At 40.2% G+C, this 22880-nt stretch overlaps 1 protein-coding gene across 4 annotated transcripts in view; it reads right to left on the bottom strand.

Annotated features, from left to right (window-relative positions):
• LRCH1 (leucine rich repeats and calponin homology domain containing 1) overlaps positions 1 to 22880 on the bottom strand; it is a 238537-nt gene that overhangs the window by 58412 nt on the left and 157245 nt on the right. For 2 of the 4 annotated variants that reach the window (XM_075591142.1, XM_075591144.1), the window contains exons 8-16: positions 21116 to 21224; positions 20457 to 20572; positions 16098 to 16165; positions 15526 to 15612; positions 10495 to 10578; positions 10348 to 10384; positions 10071 to 10118; positions 7125 to 7194; positions 103 to 207 (exon numbers count right to left, since the gene is read on the bottom strand). In XM_075591142.1, coding sequence (XP_075447257.1) covers positions 103 to 207; positions 7125 to 7194; positions 10071 to 10118; positions 10348 to 10384; positions 10495 to 10578; positions 15526 to 15612; positions 16098 to 16165; positions 20457 to 20572; positions 21116 to 21224 — 724 coding nt within the window. The remainder of the gene's footprint in view (positions 1 to 102; positions 208 to 7124; positions 7195 to 10070; positions 10119 to 10347; positions 10385 to 10494; positions 10579 to 15525; positions 15613 to 16097; positions 16166 to 20456; positions 20573 to 21115; positions 21225 to 22880) is intronic. The other 2 variants (XM_075591145.1, XM_075591146.1) reach the window with 1 other exon arrangement.

Below are 22880 nucleotides of genomic sequence, written 5' to 3'. Positions count from 1 at the left end.
AACAGCTGTACAATCCATCTCTCTGAACATGCGGTTGATGATCCACACTTTATATCCAACCAATGTATTTGACAGACACTAGGTACAGTACCTACTACCTACCATTGTCAATGTCTCCTTCTGTTGAGATATCCAGGCTATAGCAGTCCCAATTTTGTGCCTGTGTAAGTTTGTTGAAGGAGATAGGAGGAAGAGTGAGGGATGTGTCTGTAGGAGGGGTTGTCAGAGGAGGTCCATATAAAGCAAAAGAGGACTAAAATAAATCAAACTTGCACCAATAGTACTGTATGTTAGATATGCATTAAACAAATCAATATATCAGTCAGTTACTATGTACAGTCGTGTGAAAAAGAAAGTACACCCTCTTCGAATTCCATGGTTTTACATATCAGGGCATAATAACAATCTTAGCAGGTCTTAAAATTAGGTAAATACAACCTCAGATGAACAACAACACATGACATATTACACCGTGTCATGATTTATTTAACAAAAATAAAGCCAAAATTGAGAAGCCATGTGTGAAAAACTAAGTACACCTTATGATTCAATAGCTTATAGAACCACCTTTAGCAGCAATAACTTGAAGTAATCCTTTTCTGTATGACTTTATCAGTCTCTCACATAGTTGTGGAGGCATTTTGTCCCACTCTTCTTTACAACGTTGCTTCAGTTCAATGAGGTTTGTGGGCATTTGTTTATGCACAGCTCTCTTAAAGTCCCGCCACAGCATTTCAATCGGTTTGAGGTCTGGACTTTGACTGGGCCATTGCAAAACCTTGATTCTTTTCTTTTTCAGCCATTCTGTTGTAGATGTGCTGGTGTGCTTGGGATCATTGGGCTGTTGCATGACTCAATTTCGGCTAAGCTTTAGCTGTCGGATAGATGGCCTCACATTTGACTCGAGAATACTTTGGTATACAGAGGAGTTCATGGTCGACTCAATGACTGCAAGGTTCCCAGGTCCTGTGGCTGCAAAACAAGCTCAAATCATCACTCCTCCACCACCGTGCTTGACAGTTGGTATGAGGTGTTTGTGCTGATATGCTGTGTTTGGTTTTAACCAAACATGGCGCTGGGCATTATGGCCAAACATCTCCACTTTGGTCTCGTCTGTCCAAAGGACATTATTCCAGAAGTCTTGTGGTTTGTTCAGATGCAACTTTGCAAACCTAAGCCGTGCTGCCATGTTCTTTTTAGAGAGAAGAGGCTTTCTCCTGGCAACCCTTCCGGACAAACCATACTTGTTCAGTCCTTTTCTAATTGTACTGTCATGAACTTTAACATTTAACATGCTAACTGAGGCCTGTAGAGTCTGAGATGTAACTCTTGGTTTTTTTTGCAATTTCTCTGAGCACTGCACGGTCTGACCTTGGGGTGAATTTGCTGGGACGTCCACTTCTGGGAAGATTGGCAATTGTCTTGAATGTTTTCCACTTTTGAATAATCTTTCTCACTGTAGAATGATGGACTTTAAATTGTTTGGAAATGGCCTTATAACCCTTCCCAGATTGATGGGCAGCAACAATTGCTTCTCTAAGATCATTGCTGATGTCTTTCCTCCTTGGCATTGTGTTAACACACACCTGAGTGCTCCAGACCAGCAAACTGCTAAAACTTCGGCTTTTATAGAGGTGGTCACACTTGCTGATAATCAATTAATCAAGGGCATTTAATTAGCAGCACCTGTCTGCTACTTAGCATCTTAATTCCTATGGAAGCAGTAAGGGTGTAATTACTTTTTCACATAGCTTCTTCATTTTTGCTTTATTTTTGTTAAATAAATCATGACACGGTGTAATATGTCATGTGTTGTTCATCTGAGGTTGTATTTACCTAATTTTTAGACCTGCTAAGGAACAGATGATTGTTATTATGTCCTGATATGTAAAACCATATACAGTAATTCAAAGAGGGTGTACAGCACTTTCTTTTTCACACAACTGTATGTTACCTACAGAATATGTCTGAACGAATTGCACAAAATATACAAATGACACCATTTCTGTAAACTGCTGTATTTGTTAAACCATGCAATAATATATGTTAACATATCATACTATTATACTAACTGCTTCTATGCAGCTACTACTGTATATGGATTGCAGAAAACAAACGTTATTAGCCATGTTAGACACACTATTAACAAGATATTCCAAATAATGCATTGATTGCTTTCTAAAACATGGTGGTGAACAGAACACATGGAACCAGTGGGTCTATACAATATAGTATGTCCCTTCTTGCAAAGATGTCACAACACTGCTCAGTACTTGCTGGAAATGAGAACCAGTGCCACGCTAATAGTACCGCTGCTTCAATATCTTTAATCTAATGCTTAACATGTTTTCATTCTTTGCTGATCACAACCATATTGTGTCAGTGAAAAGAAAGAGGCAGCGCAGATTATTTGCTGGTTATTCATTTTGCATTTTTCCAATATAAACTAGTTCAGTATTTTGGTAACGTGTGCCAGGACCTCATGAACATTTTGTTTCAAATCAAAAAATAATCATTAAATATCTCGTAGTGTTTGCATGTTCTGCTTTTCATTACGTCTCTGTCCAGTTGGTATGGAAATGATTGTTCAAGTACACGCTGCTTAGACACTTCTAGAGTAAAAGTTTTTTGTCTTGCTGAAGGCAGAGCCAGCATTTTTTGTATACGTATTTTCTACAATACGATTGTCTCTTGAGAATCATTGAAAGATCTATGGGCAAAAGATTTGATATTGACTTGACAGCTTTTATAGAGAAGGAATAATAATGTTGTTCTATAATCCATCTGCTAACTGATCTCACCAGTTGAATAGCACTGCCAATTAATTATGAGAATCCTCCATATCCCTCCAGAATTCTATATTAAAGGCTATTTTACCTGTGAAAGTTTTACAGGGTAGTTGGTATTATAAATGTTTTAAATTGAGAATTGTATGCCACCTTTTATTTAACCGTATCATCTATATCAGGAGTGGCCAACTCCATTCCTCAAAGGCCACCAACAGGTCAGGTTTTAAGGATATCTCTGCTTCAGCACAGGTGGGTCAGTCAACGAGGACTGATCTATAGCATCTCTATGTTAGACAGTGTCTTCGGCGGTCACAGTACAATTAGTAAGGTTATTAGTAAGGTAATAGTAAATATAGTATGCTCAGGATGTACAAGTCTGTATCTTTCAAACAAAGGCAGCAAGATATCTGCTGTGATATAACAGCATATAGGAGACATTGTTCACAAAAGTACATTTTTCTTTAAATAAAAAAAACAAATAACTAAGTCTTAAAATAAAAAGCGATAAGACTTTATAATTTATTCCTTTGTACACTTTAATAACTGCACTTTGATCATTGAGTATCCTAATGCTATTTTCAAACAAATGATATGTTATTAGCCCATGTATTCATATATTTTGATTTAACGTATCATCGGGTAGACAGTGGGAAAGTGCCTTGGCCCACATTTTGTACCATTTTGTTTCACTGAAAACAACAGAATGGTTTCATTTGTATAAGAATGGTGGGTGTAACTTTGCAAAACTCCTTCATATGAGGCTACAGTATTTAATCAGGAGGAAAAGGACAACAGCAGCAAAGCAAATTGCTGGAAAATGTGGTTGCATTTCTTGTGCTCAATATACAGTACTAATAATATTCCCATTGTTTTTTTACACACAGTTATGTCCTTTGTTTTTTAATTAAACTGGTTCAAAATAGATGGCACAAGTTGCGTGTGAGACATTATTATATGCAACCAGGCCATGTTAAGCATTGAAGAGAGGACAGATACAGTAGATGCACCACAGGCTGTATGAAAACGTACGTGTTACAAATAAAATGTTTATTAAAGTGTTAAACATTTTTTTTTATAGAAATGCCCAACTTTTCACTTGCTGAAGGGAAAGGCGCTTATACACATGCATATTATGAGATCCTACGGAATGCAATCATTACAATTAGTATTACTGGATACAAAATGCAAGTGATTAGTCTTAAGCTATAGTTTGCCTTGGTTTTTACTTTTGTATAGGAAATGCTGGTAAAAGCAAGGCAAAAAGCTAAACATAATCAATTCATTATCAATATGATAAAGCAACAGTAAACACAATAAGGGGAAAACGATTTAAATAAACAAAAAATATATATATAATTTTCCCTTTACAGTAAATTTTGAACAAACACATTTAGAACAATATCATGTAGTCGTAATATAGGTTTTTCTTTTTACTCGTTGGATCACCAACGAGTAAGTTTGTTCCTCTTATTGGCCGGCGAATAAAACCGGTCGAAAATAGGCTGATATGAATGTCAACGTTCCTATTAGACACATAACTAATTACTTTCTCCTGCAGCCATCATATAAACACAAAATTGAGGCTCCTCGTAGAATAATGGCTCAGATGAGGGCTGATCAATACGATGGAAAGAGAACGTCGGGCATGTTATTAGGATATTATATACTTAATCCAAAACTTCCCCTCTTTGGAGATTTCAAGTGGTCATGACACTTGAATGCATCTATTGGCTCAAGTGGCCATCAGAGAAATTTAACCAAGCCAATTCTTTAATCTTTTAAGAATCAAGGAGCTAATGGAAGGAGCCCCTTGTACGTTTAAAGAAATCAAGCTGCAACGTTCCAGCCTCCCCATTCCTCAGCTGAAGAGAACATCCAGGATAAGCAAGTGCTCCAGTGGCCTATTCTCAAGGGGCAGGGTCCCGATTTATGAAGACAGCATTGAGTGGAGATGGCCTCTCTTGAAGGACTTCATACAAAAACCCGTCAGCTTGGCAGGGGGCAGGAACTAACCTGAGTACTGACTCTATCTGCTCTGGGGCAGAATTGAGTTAATAAATAATATATAATGATTTGTAGCAGATAGAAAAAAATACTCTGTGATTAAGAAGGACGCCTTAGCTGAAAAAAATAAGACAACACAAGAAAGAAATAAGTCTTAAGGAAAAATGGAAACATTGTGAAATGATACATATATTGAATGTTATGTAATAAAGGATAAACTAATATGAGAGTATGAGAGCTAAAAGATATCAAAGAGAACACATTTTTTTAATAAGTGTCCAGTGTGTACATACAAAATCTCAACATGAATACTTACAGTTCTCTAAAAGACATTCTTCTTAATGCTCTCTCCTGAAAGTCTGGGTCTCCTGGAAGTTTCCCCATTCTGGCCAGAGAACTTCACATTAAGCACAGTGAGAGGAGTTGCTTAAAAAAAAAAGTGGTCTAGGAAGTCCTGCTGTCATCACCTGTTTCTTCTGGCGTGTCCTTTTGATATCATACAAATGCTTCTTGCAAACCTCCACAGTGCATTGGTTACCTACAACTCTACTTCCTTTCTAACACCGTATCCTGCCACAGTATCTCTCAGACCCTCTAGATACAGATTTCAAAATAATTAACCAACAGTGTCAATTAAGTAATTCATAATAAAAACAGTGGGGTGGTGGACATTTTTAATAACCCCAGATGATTTAAGAGGCTGTTAGTCAGGGGTGGTGGTGGTGCTTAATGGGGATCTAAAGGCTAAATCACTAAGGGCAACAGGTGAGATTAGCAGCATGTACTCCTCCCCCCCATCATGCACATTGTTTCCATCATGGAGGAATGCGGGGACAACGAGAAACCCGACCATAAGGGGCTCCAAAGTGAGTTGTCAGTAGAGATGGAATAAACATCAAGTGTGGTGAGCATGGTGTAGGGTAATAAATCATTAGGGAAGCACCAGGCCACGTGGAGGCTGGTGATTAATGTATACGAGTCATGGTCTGTTGACTTGAGCTCACCTGTGGATTAAACCCCTTCAAGGGTTTGAATCCTATGAATTAGAACCATTTTTTTTTTTTTTTAAATCTGTGGGCTGGTTTCACCCATTTCATGTCTCATACGTAATTTGTTACAACTTGGAAGGAGTGTAATTGAGGATCTTGGAAGGAGTGTAATTGAGGCTCCTGGCATGGTGATCTCCCAGTGAGAGTGCTTCAGTTTTTTCTGCTAGGCGTGCATTAGGTGGAGGTATGCATTTGGCAAATTAAATACAATTTGCATGGATCACACAGATTTTTAGAGCATTTAATAACCCTCTTTCCACATTACCTTTATTGTCCTGGTTAAAAATAGAGGTACAACCAATGCAAACTACTCAATATACAATAACCCCAGCAAATACAGTACATTGTATTAGAGCCTACATAAGCATTGGAAATTCAAACATAAGGAAAAAAAATATGTTGTAAGGCGTTTCTCCAAGGAGCTCTAGTAAACATTACTCGGTATGTGTGCTAAATTGTCACCTTCAAATTGTGATGAAGAATACACCGCCACCATCAATAAGAAAGGTACTTAAAATATGCTAATGATATTGACACTAGCTTATAAAATATCCCTGCTCTTGTATCAGAATTTAGATGTGATTTTTTGAAGCAATATATAGGGAGCATTCCTCAGGTAAATATCAACAGATATGTTTGTGACTTGTCATGATATGATATATATATGATATGTCATAAACACTGACTCTGGCACTGAGTTTGAAGCAGGGGAACCTGGTTCAATTCCTGGTGTTGGCTCCTTGTGACCTTGGGAAAGTCACTTTATCTCCCTGTGCCTCAGGCAACAAAAACATAGATTGTAAGCTCCACGGGGCAGGGACCTGTGCCTGCAAAATGTCTCTGTAAAGTGCTACGTAAAACTAGCAGCGCTATACAAGAACATGCTATTATTATTAACAATTATTATTATGATATATTTCTATAATGTACTTAACTAAATGACATTTTTGCTTTGTTTACAAACATAGGAGGCATTTCTTTTTTGTAATCAGTTGATTCATGATTGTTCATCACATCAATATATGTTTTCAATCTCTACCTGGTTCATACAAACAATAGTTAATAGCATCAACCATCTTGTGATCATGTGTAACTGAGCCACACCATTGAAGAAACATCATGGTAAGTGGATATTACAAATGTACAATATGAGTTACTTTCAGGTGTGGAATTGTATATGTTTAGAGGACAAATAGCTGTGTGAATATAGACAGTATATTTCTACAAGAATAGATTGTATGCTCTTTGTACTTTTTTCCAGATCTCAAGATGGCACACTTACCGGATCGAGGTTTCAGGCCAAAGGCCACTGTGCTGTGTATTGGGGACATTGTAGGAGTGCTGTCTTCAGTCTGTGTATCAACAGGAAGGATAGAAATTAGTGTTTGTTCAGGGAACTGTAACAATTACAGTCACTTCTTGTTAACACAAATGCAATTTGTACCGTTATATTTGTTGTACAGCAGTCTGGGCTATACATTGAATAAAAGCAACAGCTTTACAACTGGTTCCCATTCAAGCACACTTTCCTTAATGGGTAGTGTAACATGCATTCTTGGTTGCATTATACTTTCTTTACATTAGGAATGGAAATATGTTCTAACAATCATGGCTGAAAGTAAATGAACCATAAGATTTCCTTATGGTGAGAAATAATTAGCACAACATTATAGGCAAGACTTGATTGTTATGCAAGAATAGATGAGCCAAGCAGGTAAGATCTCGGTCAGCAGAAAGTTATCTGCATGAGTATTGCCGAGCTCAAAAAGCTAGTGATTTCATTATTTATTTTTTTAACTAAACATTTTTCAGCTGAATTTGTTTGGCTTCTAGCCACAGCCTACACACAGTGCTATGCCCAGTTTCTAGTTGTTAATTGTTAATTTCTGAATAAAAATGTACATTAAGCAGCCTTTTGTATACTGTGAGCTGGCAAGGGAGAGGCAAGGGCCGTACAGGGCCTGAAAGTAAAGGTCGAGTTTATTTGTCTTCAATAAATGATCAAGTATATACAGGCTACAGCTCATCTACAGGGGAGGAGATCAGAACTGGGTAAGGCCTCGGCCAGGGTGGTGCTGAGCGGGCGCGCTCACGCTGGACACGTTGCGACACTGCACGTGGCCTGCGTGAGCGGGCGGGCGCGCCTGCTCGGCGCTCAGCCGCTTGCAGAGCAAGCAAAATTGATTTTGCTGCTCGCAAGCGCGTCACGTGAGCGGTTCGCCCAATGAGGGCAAACCAGCTCCATGACGTTGTGGCCGTGCCCCCAGACGCGCGCGCGCACCTAGCCGGCCAGGAAAAGCACGGCCGAGCAGAGCGCAGTGCTGGAGCGCCAGTTTCCACCCTGGACGAGGCCTAAGCAGAGGTGGTCCCAGGAACAAGCTACATTTCTAGATTTCAGGGCTCTCCCTTCAAACCAATGACCTGCTATTTAACTTAACATTAACCTACAGTTACATTAGTTTAATCATTACACTTTTTTTCAAGGTGGGTTTGAGGGGATCTATATAGCACTGGGCTGCTAGTAAAATAGGACTCTTTCTCTCAGAGTCTGTACGGAGCTAACGCCACCTTCAGGTAAGACAGGAATTTACATCAGGTTATTTGAACCTAACGCAAGATGTGCTAATTTAACCCGATGCAAAGGAGTAACATGACGACCGTTGTTTTTGCATATAATTAGCTTAGTGAATACTCGTTAAATTCAGGGAAAATAACATCCATTACCTATTTAGGTAACCTGACGTTATTTGCCCTGATTTGTGGGGCCCACACTAAGGAGGAGAGTGGATGAAAAGGAGGAGGAGGGAGTATGGAAAGGAGGAGGAGGGTAGAAGAGGAGTGTGGATGAAAAGGAGGAGGAGGGAGTATGGAAAGGAGGAGGAGGGAGTATGGAAAGGAGGAGGAGGGTGGATGAAGAGGAGTGTGGATGAAAAGGAGGAGGAGGGAGTATGGAAAGGAGGAGGAGGGTGGATGAAAAGGAGGAGGAGGGTGGATGAAAAGGAGGAGGAGGGAGGATGGAAAGGAGGAGGAGGGTGGATGAAAAGGAGGAGGAGGGTGGATGAAGAGGAGAGTGGATGAAAAGGAGGAGGAGGGAGTATGGAAAGGAGGAGGGTGGATGAAGAGGGGTGTGGATGAAAAGGAGGAGGAGGGAGTATGGAAAGGAGGAGGAGGGTGGATGAAGAGGAGTGTGATGAAAAGGAGGAGGAGGGAGTATGAAAAGGAGGAGGAGGGTGGATGAAAAGGAGGAGGAGGGTGGATGAAGAGGAGTGTGGATGAAAAGGAGGAGGAGGGAGTATGGAAAGGAGGAGGAGGGTGGATGAAAAGGAGGAGGAGGGTGGATGAAGAGGAGTGTGGATGAAAAGGAGGAGGAGGGTGGATGAAGAGGAGTGTGGATGAAAAGGAGGAGGAGGGTGTATGGAAAGGAGGAGGAGGGTGGATGAAGAGGAGTGTGGATGAAAAGGAGGAGGAGGGTGTATGGAAAGGAGGAGGAGGGTGGATGGTGGATTCTCATTTGACAGCAGTAGAGACTGGAAAGTGTCTGACATTTAAAAGGCATAACTCAGCTGGATTAGTTAAACTGAGACTGATAGGCAGGACACGAGTTTCTACTCCTCCACGCGATAAATACAGGCATAGCCTTCCACATGTAGCAAAGGTTATTGCTCCCTCTGTCACGTTATGCTGGGATATGTTGTGATATTCTGCATTATCACTGCCATTTAATCCTATGTAAACTCTGAGATATTCTGTTACAACGTTGTGTAATTAGCAGTCGTCTCAGACTACAGAGTGTGTGTATATATACAGTATATATATATACAGTATATATATATATATATATATATATATATATATATATATATTATCCGTTGAATGATATTTATAACAAGAACTCAAAACAAAACATGTAGATTACTCAAGACAAATAAAAGGAGCCATATCATTTCGTAAATGATAAAATAAACCAGTTGGGCAGAGTAAGGGTTGGCAAAGCTAATTAATACGGTACAAATTAATGTTGGCTTGTATTAATCCAGCGCCATAATTTTTTTTTATTTCGTTGGACAAATCGCTTTTCATTTTTCCAAATGAATAACTATGTATGTGAAGCTGAATTCCTTTAGGATCTCATACGGCAGAATGTCAAATCTAATCACTTCATTCTGCATGAAAAAAAAAAAAATCAATTCAAGCTTGTAGAACTAAATCAAAATCAAATGTAACCTACCTCTTCCTGGAAATCCTGAGGTGCTGGGGTCTGAATGATGACGTCATTCTGCACATTAAAATCAAATCAAAAGTGTTAGTGATGTAGTATCATAAATCATAGGTCATATAACTGAACATATTTAGATTCATTGCCCTCTAACATTGTATAGGCCCCTCTATAAATGTGTTAACACATTTTCCATCTTAAAAGCATGCTGTTATTTTTAGCTTTAAAATACACACACATGTTACAGGTTCAAAATAAATAAATAAAAGACAAATAAATTAGGAACTACCTGATATATTGGAGACATCTGTAGTTCCACTTGTCCACTGTGGGGGGAAAATAAATGTCTTGTTATGTACTAAACAGATGCATGCGTTTAAAAAAAAAGTTATGCTATATATATATATATATGTCTTAAAAAGGTAGAGAAACACACTTCACTGTAGACTTGTTCAGGTCAGAAGCTGGGGAGGTCTGCAAAGCGTACAGGTTAATGCCATCTTCAATATCCATACTTAACCTGGAAAACAAGAGAAAATAAGCAGCATATTAGGCCTCGTCCAGGGTGGCGCTGAGCGGGCGGGCTCACGCTCGCCACGATGAGGCACATTGCGACAATGTGTGTGGCCAGCGTGAGCGGGCGGGAGCGCCTGCTCGGCGATTAGAATTTGCTGCTCGCAAGCGTGTCATGTGAGCGGTTCGCCCAATGAGGCCATGCCCCCAGGTGAGCGCGAACATCAAGTATCAAGTATCACTATATATTTGCAGCATTGAAAATAAAGCAACCGCATTTTATAATGAACTAAAAAGCATATTATTCCCACCATTGGTATGTTTTTGTCTCATTGTGAGCATATTTATTACCATTTTAAGAAACGTGTTGCTCTACATCACTTTGAAGCTTGTATGCACCCTTTTAAAATAGCTAAGTTGCAGTTATTAGTAAAATAGTCATTGCATTTCTCATCATGTACACGATAAGGCTGCGGCCCCGCTGCCTGCTCTGCACGCGCGTCTGCGAGGCAGGCGGCGCGCGTGCAGCCGGGTCCCCCGGTCTGCAGTGAGCGGCAGGGGGGAGGGGACTGTAGGGGGAGAAAGGGGGTGGCCCGGTATTAAAGGGGTTGCACCCCATATGGCCATCCCCTGACCTCACCAGAGAGACAAGGGGTTAACTGGACTGCGGTCCAGGGATGCGGTTTGCACCTTGTTGTACCTTGAAAATGTATGTTCCCCTGTTCCCATGTTTCATTATAAGCATGTATTTTAATGTTTTAAAGTGCATTTCTGTATTACCAGTTCTGGAGGTCGCAGAGAGTTCATATTTGGCCAACATGTGGAGTCACTGTAGGCATTAAAAACGGGCAAAGGTCGACCCACTGAGCCCACCAGAATGGAACTTATTAGTATGTGTAGATATTAAAGTGTATATGTATTTTATTTTGGATCTGTTCTGAAAATGCAGACGCCATTTGCTAGGCTAATAGGTCATGAAGGGCAGGCGGCTGAGTAGCCTAAGCACAGCAATCAAAAAGTTAACTGCCTGGATTGTTACCCAATGTCTAGGGATTAAGTATTAATCAATCAACAAATTCTGCCAGTCTGATTGTTGCCTGAGGGCATGGGTTAGTCTGTTAGTCTGTGTCTCCACATTAGAGAGTGGATACAGATAATTGTTCACCAATAGGATGTGTTCAATGTTAAGAATAGGGTTGCACAGGTATATAAACTGTATCAACCCTACAGTTTTTAGTTGTGCTGGAGTTGTGCTTCTGATACCATCTTGAATGTCACTGGATTGCTGGAGTTGTGCTTCTGATTCCATCTTGAATGTCACTGGATTGATGGAGAATTGCTAGCGGATACTTCTCCATCCCCCAACCCTAAGTAAGTGTTATCTTCTTGCCTGTTAATTGTACTATATTGCTGTGTTCACCTTATTTAAGGAATAAATTATATTTTATTATATCTAAGCCTCGTTCAGTTCAACCCAGATATTTGGTGTTCATTATATCTTGTCATAAGCTACCGTGACAGGGACTAGTAATGGGGGCGTGGCCATGATGTCACCCGGCAGGTTCGCCCTCATTGGCTGAACCGCCAGGGGCGTGGCCTAGTGCTCTGTCGCGACTCATGCTCTCAATTCTCTTGAGAGCAGGAGTTTCTCTCTGCGCAGTGCGGCGGGCCCCCCCTCGCAGCGGGCCCGGCCCCATTGTGGGGCGGATCTTGTCCCTGCAGCATCCGCCACAGTGGGCATTGCAGTAGCTAGCGGGGACCTGGCCTAAGAACTGTATGTACTGTAGCAAGATCCATTCTGAAGTGAAGAAAAGTGCACGTGAAATAAGGAGGAGGAGTAGATAGGATCAACTGTGATCAATTACAGATCTAGTAGTCGTTACCGCTCCTGTTACTGAGCAGTAACATGTGCAACATTATTCTATATTTATTGTTTTTTTTGTTTTTTTAGAAATCCTGCAATGTTGTTACAAGTGCAGATGCAGTAAATCGCCATCGGTAATGCAAAATTGTGTCCTAACGGGGGCTGTAACATCTGCTACATATATTATGTAAAAATGCACTGGAGAACCTGATCTGGAAAGGAAGTCCCTCCCCTCCCCCGCCCCCAAACCATCATAATAAACAGCTTTAGGTTTCTAGGTATTGTGTACATATGTAGGGAGACATATAGAAAAATATTTATTACATATGTTTCTTAATAAAACGGCTTTGGCCATTCTCAACCACCACATTGGAAAATGTCTTGCTGCCTGCAATTCACAAAGTTTGCGCAGCAACTCCAAGGAAAGCAAAACTCGCCTCTGAAAGAAACCTATGCGTTAGGGGCGATGCTAGCATTTGGGGATCCCAAGCAGGAATAAACTGGCAATCCTTTTCTCACCATTCGCCTCACCCAAATTTTTCTACAACCTGTATGTTTTACCTGTGTCTACATACAGTACTGCATAAAATGGGTGCTCAAATAAGTGGTTTTTGTACGTTTTATGGGGGTTTTTTTTTTAGGGCTGATTGTTCAAGATATTGCCTTTGCCCAACAATGACGGAAACTTATGTAGCAATGTATCATAAAGTTACTAAGGTCCAAAGCCAGATTAAGTGGCTATTGAGGGTTCCGGGGGAAACATTAATTTTTAGGGTTTACGCCAAGTTGAACTCGGCGGACGAGTTTGATGCACGTTTGGTGCATAGAAACATTTGTTTAGTACATACCATTAACACCTGTACTGCTATCAAAGTCTATTTCTGTGAGCCAAAAAAAAAAGTACTAATTTGTTACGCCGATGGATAGATTGAGAGACTTCCAGAAAGTATATAGGCACACACATGCACAATTTAAATCAGCAATACCCCCTCACCCCCCAGAAGCCTACATGCATTTGTGTTGAAAAGCCTCATCTTCTTAATCTGGGTCACCTTTAGACTCCACTGGGCTCTGATGAGAGCTCCATTTTCACATCCTGGACACTTAATATTTCAAAAGTTTATATGTCCTGAACGTAGCAAGAGATTTAAAAATAAAAACAGTGTTGGAAAGGGCGACACGAGATCTCTTAAAGGAAGTAAAAAGTGCTAAAATAATAATGATCAGTGCAGACGCTTTAAAATAACATTGCTGTGTGTCAATTTTGCATCAAAAAAGCAGTTTGTGACGCTTAGCACATAGGTCTTCAATGTATAGCCAACGCCTTCAGTCTTGAAGTGGTTAACAGAAGTTGCACAACATAAGAATCAACACAAGATGGCTCTTCTGATGAAGTAGTATTTTAACCTAGCAACTTCAATGCATTATAACCAGAAAAGATGACTGTTCGGAGCATAATTAATGACATATTTGCAATGTGTACATTACACTGATCTATGGTTTACATTATTCATTCAATTCTTCTTTAAGTATTAAAAATCCTTGTTGCATTACATGTTTTGAATTTCCCAATTGTGTCTCCCCTCAGTGTGAATGAGGTTCATGTTCTGTCTGCAAATGTGATGTTGATTACATTGCAGCACCTTACTCCTAGTCCAACACCTGCAGCAATGTTAACATATCATTTTCTTTGTTCCTAATCATGAAATCTATTCATTCCCAATCAAGTAACTCTGGCTCAATCAGCCAAGGAAAGTTGTGAACAGCTTGATAAATCCACTTTGACACAAGTTGTGTTAACATCTTTTTTCATCATTGGGACTCTGAAAGCATTGTAATGAAATATGATGCAAAATCTTAGCAGGCAAAGTAATGCATTAACACAATATACCAAGCATTAAACCTGCGTGTAGATTAATTATTGCAGGGTTGTTGACTATATTTTAGTCACGTGGGGGACTAATGATACCAATCTAGTAACTCAACAGATTACACAGGCGCTTCTAACATTAAAACTAAACAGCCAATGTAGACCTGACCTAGTGCAATCAAAGTTCTTATGACTCCATGCCCCAAACCGCTTGCATCCCTAATCAACTCTATTTTGTCTGCAGGCCATATCCTTAAGACCTAGAAAACAGCCAGAGTTGTCCCAGTCTCCATAAGTGGGGACAAAAACATTGTCTCCACCCACAGACCAATCTCTCTACTCCCAATACTATTCAGTCATGTAAAAATGTGTCAACTCCTAATTAAGCGATTACTATACCAACATATATTTCCCTAGCCAACTACAATATGGCTTTTGCCCAAAACACTCCACAGTAACTACCCTCCTAAAAGTTAACAATGACATGCAGAGTGGAATGGAACTGGGACAACTTAATTGTGCAATACAGGCGTCCTCGGTTATCCAACAGAATCCGTTCTGGAAGTAGCGTGGGATAGTGAAACCGTTGTAAAGTGAGTCCCATCAGTGGCAGTGAGCGTTGGATAACGCATTCAGGCGTCGAAAACGGCCCATAGGGTTGCATTGTAAAGCGTTGGATATGCCAAGGGAGCACAAACTTTTTTAGCTGCACCCCCCTGTGCTCCACTTTGCTCTCGTGCCCCCCTCACCTTGCTCGGCAGCGTCAAATTACACCACGGAGGTCACGTGATGTCACCCCGTTGCCATGGAGATGGACGTGTGACGTCACTCCGCCAGCTCTTCAGAAGCCCGGTAAGTTATTTGCATGCAGAGGCCTCAAGCGATCCCCCGGCATTTAATTTAAATGCCTGGGGGAAGAGCGTGGGACCTCTGCAACCACCCGCGCGCCCCAGACAAATGTCCCGCCCCCACTGCTGAAACTTTGGGGTGGTAGGCTGAAAAGGGACTTGTCCTCCCAGTCTTGTAATAGAAGGACTGGGGGGAAGTAAGTTAGCCCTTACAAAGGCATAGGTGTTTGTTATTTTTGTTTGCTGTGCTGATTAAAGGGACAGGCTCAATAAAACCATAGGTTAATTTCACCGTAAACGGTCTCCATTTGCATACCTCTGCACACATCTCTTACAGTAAGTATAAAATGATTTAATAACATTATGCCACACCTTGTAGGATCTTGCAACATATCCACTGCTTCTCTTAACTGGTCTATCATTGTTGTATTAATTCCTTGATCTTCTGAAGTATTTTTCCTGCAAATGTAAAAATAAATAACACACTAATTAGTCATTTTATTCACAAACCAAACCAGAACTTTTACACATGTTTCTGATGCCTGGGTGGACATTTAAATCTAGATAACATCATAGACATATGTACAGATTACACGGTGTATATGTTTAGATGAATTGTGTTTTGAAAGAAATATAAAAATATGTACTTCTATGTACCTGCATGCTTATGAGAAATAAAAAATTGCCAAACAATTGTTTTGCTGTTGACGTTCAAGTGGTCAGAGTCTGACATGTAAAATAATTGCTGTAGCAGCCCATATATACTGTATCTATTCATTTGTAATACTTGTTGACCAGTTTACAACGTAGCTGCAGTGTATTATCATACTAGTAGTGTTGGAGTCCTGTTGTGTTTCTATAGTAGCATGAGACTGAGCAGCCACAAAAATATACGTTGTCAAACAAAAATAGGCACAGACGTTACAGTTACTTAATATACTCACGAGTTTTGTATTAGCCATAGTGCTTCCTCTTCTATTTGTAAAGGTTCATCAAACTCAGAAGAACTGCCCTATAGTCAGACAATATTTTATATTGAATATAATATTTATATAGAAAATATGATAGCACTTCATTCTCCTAGCCGTATTTTGATATGTAGGATGTCATGGTCTAGAAAAGGGGTGGCCAACCACTGTTTCTCAAGGGCCACCAACAGGTCAGGTTTTAAGGATATCCCTGCTTCAGCACAGGTGGTGCAGTCAAAGGCTGAGCTACTGATTGAGCCATCTGTGCTGAAGCAGGGATATCCTGAAAACCTGATCTGTTGATGGCTCTTGAGGACAAGAGTTGGCCACCTCTGGTCTAGAATGAGGGAGGGGTACAAATGAATCACAGCAATAGCCTAGATTTTGTATATAAGAAGGAACATTTTGCCCCACACTGTGGGAATCAGACACTTCACACAAGGTCATGCAATCTATTCTCTAACTGATCACACTGTTCACCTGCTAGTTGTTTTTCCTCGGTCAACAGTGAGCGTAAATGCAGCAGGCAATGCAGATATAACAGGTCAAATTCCAAGACTAACAAATATCTAGGAAATCACTTGGCAAATAAAGATACTGAGAAACATGTTGTCGGATGTGAATTATATGTTGAGCTTGCATACAAGATGTTGATGCCATATAATGACTCCTTCTTCAGATAATCTTCATGTACACAGTATGCTGTCTTCAAAGAACATATAAAACAACTAGAAGTTACTAGACATATAGAGCCATATTTCATTAGCTGTGCTACTGCGCAAGACACTGCTTAGTAAATATGAGCCATTATTATTATTCATCAAGTGCCGGTACGGGTTAGCGCACCCATTACGGCAATAACTCCCATTCAAGTCAATGGGAGTTAACACCGGAACGGGTGCAATAACCCATAGTGGCCCTTTACGTATGTGTCCCATGGTGCCTTGACAGAGCATATAGGGCCATATTTAATAAGCAGCGCTATGCCATACAACGCCTTCTGGTGCTGGAAGGCACCGTACAGTTCATTCATTTGAAATGGGCATAAGGTATCTTTTGATGCTGAAAAGTGTCTTATGGCATAATGCAGCTTACCAAATATGGGACTTATTTGAATGTGAATAAACTGAAATATGGCACTCTTGGGGGATTTTGTTCTAAATGTTTTTGATTCCATTTATAAAAAAATGATTCGGTACCTCTTGATTTACTATTTTGTTAAAAACAAACAAACAAATGTGTTGTTAACATTTAAAAAATGTTACTCCTTATTTTACGAGGGACAAGATCTTAATGGGTACTGCTTAGGTAACTGTACTGGTATTTGATCCAAGAGATGTCAGTTTTGAGATTGAGCGACAGGTGTCGATGACCCTTGGAAAGTCATGTTATACTTTTATGCCTCAGGCACCAACTATGGTATTAATAACCAAGTGAACAAGCGCAAATAAACACCATCACATGTAATAGGGCAATAAACAAATGTGGAGTATTTATACATCGTGATGGGTGACAAAACCCAGTGAACTCCACATGGAGCGTTCTTAAAAAGTAAGTGCCAATAAAAATTGCCAAGTGCAAATATAATGATGGAAGTAGAACCCATGAGAAGGCTGCGGCTCCGTCAAAAAGGACTTCCCCACATCCAAGGCCGCCAACAGTGGGGATCTGCCGGGGTTGCCGTCCTGGGCCCCATGATTTCTGTTGGCGGCCCTGCCCACATCCCTCACAAAGATGCCAACAAACGTCAGAGCGCAAAAGTCCTCTGGTAAAATGAAAGAACATATAATGAAGTATAGTTAGACACCTAGATGGGTGCAATGGATATGATGACTCAGTCTCACTCACATGGTATTGGATAAATTCAAGTGTCATAAAGCTCATCAGAGCAAGCAATCAATTTTCAATCTTGATGATCTCAGGGGTCATATGGGTATTACAGTTCCGTTTCAGAGAGAGACAAGCGGACAAAAGAACATGGTGCAATACTGTTTTATGGGTAAAAATGATAAAGTGGTGAAGGTACACTCACAAATTTGGTGGACAAAAAGCACATGTAGACAACAATGACGGGTCAATAGCACGGCGCTGCAGCTCTGCCTTCACAGTCCAGGCGCCCTCGCTGGAGCTTGCGACGTCACTTTTGGCAATAACGATTCGGGGACAGTGGAAGATTTCATCAAGTGCCGGTTAGCGAAGGCTGTCACAATGCAATAATAAGTCCCAAAAATGTCCCAAGAGAACAAACTCATATATTTATACAACCAGATCTAAATGATGAAGATTAATATGCATCTCTCTAATCTGAATATCTATCTCTGTTTTTACAGCACAGCATTCTGTGTTCTTTAGATCTGGTTGTGTAAATATGAGTTTTTTTCTCTTAGGACATTTTTGGGACTTATTATTGCGATGTGACGTCACCATCCCCTGATGGTGTATTAGGAGGATCTTTCCATGGATAAGATAGCCCGTGACGAAGCTGGTTGAGTGAAATACAATGGCCTATCAGACTCTGCAGACCGCCTTCACTAACAAGCACCGGAGGAAATCTTCCACGCTCCCAAAGTGTCGTCACAAGCATAGACGAGGGCGCCTGGACCCGGAGACTGTGAAGGCAGTGCCGTGCTTTTGACCTGCAATTGTGGTCTACCTGCGTTTTTTGTTTGGAAACTATGTGTGTGTACCTCCACCCCTTTATCTTTTTACCCATAAAACAGTATTGCACCGTGTTCTTTTGTCCACTTGTCTTTCTCTGAAACTGAACTGCAATACCCATATGACCCCTGGGATCATCACGATTGAAGCTTGACCCCTTCTCTGGGGAGCTTTATAACGCTCTAATTCATCCAATACTGTGTGAGTGAGATTGAGTCATCATCACTGCACCCATATTACCTGAGGAATTTGGGGCTCTGACACCTTCTATGGTATTGCAGATTTTTTAAGCCAAGGATTTATTTGTTGGGATTTACTAACCTCTCATATAGGTTATCAAATGGCAATCCCACGTTAATTGCCCTTGACTCACATGGCAGCTAATGCTGGAGAGCGGTGCGATAACCCGTACCGGAGGTTAGTAAATCTAACCCATTGTGTGCTATTTTCCGTCTTCATGTATATTTTAAGCAAGGGCAGACACTTTCACTGGTGTTCTGATTTTGCCAAAATGTGATTAGTTGGGGTTTTGTTTTTGTTTTTAAAAACATTATGGGGGGGAAAAATGAAGATAAAACAGGAACGTGCTAACATAACACCATAAAGGAAGTTAAAATAAATGCTTAAAATAAGTATAGAATCATAAAAACAATTAGCAAACTAAAATAATGTAACTGAAAATAATTTATTAGAGGTTAATGTGTGTGTTAGAAAAGAGAGAGTGGTCAGTTGGAGGTATGCCTATTCCAGACTAATAACCCAACCCAGGTAACCACAGTGATATCCCAACTAGAACTGATCTACTGGTATAGTGCTACAAAGTTGCAAGAAGTCAGATGTTGATATCTCTATGCCAACCCAGTATACTACATAACTAGCACACACAGCTTACCTAATGCTGTTAACCCAACTGCAACAGATGGACTTCTATAGCGGCAAAAAGTACAGACATGTCAGATTGTGGCACCTCAATGCCAACCTAGTAACTATACTATATACCCAACACACACATGTAGCCTAATGATGTTAACCCAATTGGAACAGATTGACTGGTATAGACGTACATTATACAGACAGGTCAGATATACCTTTCCAAGGAAGCATTTAATTTAAAATAAGAGCACCGAACAATACATGATCATCCAGCCTATTCATTTGTATCCTTCTTGTCAAACATTGTGTGTGCGTGTGCGTGTGCGTGTGCGTGTGCGTGTGCGTGTGGCCAACAGAGAATTCAATAAAAAAAAATAAACACCTTAGCAAGCCTTAATAAAGAACCCAGTTGGTCAATGAAGGGAATGGTACTGAGGTTTGCAAGAGACTGGACCCAATGACAATGGATGTCCGTTCATGTGTATACCAAACCTCGCACTTACAAAACAGAAACAATGTATCTACTTGCATATTGTTTTTGATATTGAGGATATAAGGTCACTTCCAAAACAGTTTGCCATTACATATTGCTCTTCAATGTGCTACATACAGGACCCCCTATAGCGCTTAAGACTTTAAGGTTTTACCTCAGTCTACCTAAGATGAGCTTCAATCACTATTGATTTGAGAATGCGAATACATACCCTATGCACTTTCTTAAACACCCCTCTGTCCCCTCAAGTTGTGGACTTGGTGAAAGAGCAAGGAGAGTTTCTATTAAAAAGTGATACATGTGAGACATACCTCATTGTAACTAATACATTCAGTGCGGAGGACACCTGTCTCGTTTTGAAATTGGCACCTTGATTTTTCTGATTTGTCAGCAACATTCAGGAGAGGAGAATTCTGATGAGACTCAACTAAAGCAAGAAAAGTAGCATTGTGTAAATAATTATCAGTCAGAAAAGTGCTAATGTGCGTGGAAGACAAAATAAAAACTGATTTCGTGGTATTCATCATAAGGTCTGAAACTGTAGGTGTGGTGAAAAGCAAGCAAGAAAGTGACTCAGATAACATTATTATATCAGTATAATTTCTGCAACGCATTATTCATGGTCATTTGGGTTTAAACCACAGTCAATAATAGACATACAGTACCTTATATATAACACATTGATATTACATCCAAGTTGGTCTAATATGATCCAAATCTACTGTAATATGATGTGACAATCAACTGCAAAAGTCCATAAAGCTTAATAGATCTCCATGTAACAATGCAATGTTTACTGGATCATGAAAATTATGTCAGAAATTTGTGCACTTTTAACATACTCTAAGGCTGACGGTGCAAAGAGGCAAATAGTGATTAGCCAAATGCAGGGAAGTCCCATGTTCTTCGGTTAAAGACACTCATGTGGATTCAGTAGAATAATAGACCCGCTATTAGTTTGATCTCTTACGTTTTGCTTGGCTGTTGAACTGTTGGTCTAAGTCTTCTTTGGCAAGGTTTTCCTCTTCCAAGATGTTGGACATTGGCATACTGGGGCTGACTGGGTCTTCATCACAAGGCTGAAAATAAGAATACAGACTCAATGTCGACACAAAAAAAACAATATGTCTAATATATTTTTTTATCAGTCATAAGCAATCTTCAGAATTCTGGTCTTTGCAAATAATATATAAAATAAAAAGTATTCTAACCAAAAGTATACATTGCTTACATTTATTACATATGGTACACATGAACTTGAACCTGATATTTAAAAAAAAGAAATCCATAGGAAGAGGGAGATTTGTTGGCAATGTGATATATTTAAGAAAAGAGAGCCGGGTGCATAATTAACACATCACATACTCCTCAATAAAGGGGTTAACATAATTAAATAGAAAATGATCACTACAGTATGGGCATCTTTGGCTTAATGTTGAATGGGCCCGTCTGCACTTCACTGCAAAGCAAAGTGAGGGGATTAAAGTGTGGGCAACATAAAATAAAATTGTGGCTAACCAGTAAGAAGGAAGGGATTTTAGAATAAACAAAAACGGACACTAGCACTGCCAGCTCCCTGGGTAGATTTGTAAACTCCTGGTACCACCAGTATTAACCCCTTTGCAGAAGGCAAGTTCTGCACTGCATTTCCCTGCCCATCTAATTTCTTCATTTTTGCTTCAACATGGCAGTCTCAGTGAGACGACACAGTCATCTTACTAATCAATTAAAGCAGCAGTCCTGCTTCATTTGTAAATTGATTTTTCTTTACTGATTTCGAACTGTGGATCCTCCAGTGGTGAACCTTGTTATTTTTTTTAACTCCAGGGACCCTGAAGGGAGAGAAAACACGGGCAACTAAACCAGTGTCCTGTGAACCAGGCAAGGGAGGAATCCCCAAAGCTACAAATGGCAGGGCTCGACTCCGGCGGGACACCCTGTTAAAATTCTTTAAGGAAAAATATTTGGTGGGGTGGGACAAAACAGTAGAGGGGACTGCTGCTGTAATGTAACAACAGGCACATTTTCTGTTGAGGTTCCTTAGTAAATCTGTGTACCAAGATAACAAGCATCTTGAGAAACAAAATTAAAAAGAGAAACATTTGGCACAAAGACACACGATTGCCGGGTCACATTCAGTTGCAAAGTTTAAACACCATGTGACGAGTCTCTGCAAGACTTCAAAGTGTTCTGAGACTAAGCTATTTCAGATCTCTTGAAATCATCTGGCCAGTCATGCAGTAGCATCAGAGAGCTTGTTATATCTGACTGTGGCTTGGCATGACACCCTTGTAGCCAGATGTTTCCTAAGAGGGTAATGAAGGTGGCCCTGTCATTACACTTAAACCAGCACTGTTCTTTCACAGGTGAAAACCTCTATCTCATTTCCTGCAGCTGGGGAGCTTTATTTTTTTTTAACCTGCCAGGAAGGAAGGCCTGAACTGATTTGAAGGGATCAAAGAGAGAAATGATTTCCATTGCAAAGAACGAAATGTGTGATGAAAGCGAAGGAGGAGTTTCACAAAGTGAATATCAATCAATTAGTTAAATGGGGCTTGAACTCATTTGGGTCCATTGCTTTATGGATTTTAATTTCAGTAGTGGGGTTTTTTCCTGCCCCCAAAGCTTTGATTTGGTTATGTAAAGGATATTTTTCCATGTGACCAGAGATTAAATTCTAATTAACCAACTCCTTGCCAGTGAGCCATGCAACCCAGGTACAGGAAATGTGGATC

Source organism: Ascaphus truei, chromosome 3 (genome assembly GCF_040206685.1).
Source record: "Ascaphus truei isolate aAscTru1 chromosome 3, aAscTru1.hap1, whole genome shotgun sequence".
Taxonomy (NCBI): domain Eukaryota; kingdom Metazoa; phylum Chordata; class Amphibia; order Anura; family Ascaphidae; genus Ascaphus; species Ascaphus truei.
Note: the sequence above shows the minus strand (reverse complement) of the source record. Positions and strands in the feature narration are given on the sequence as shown.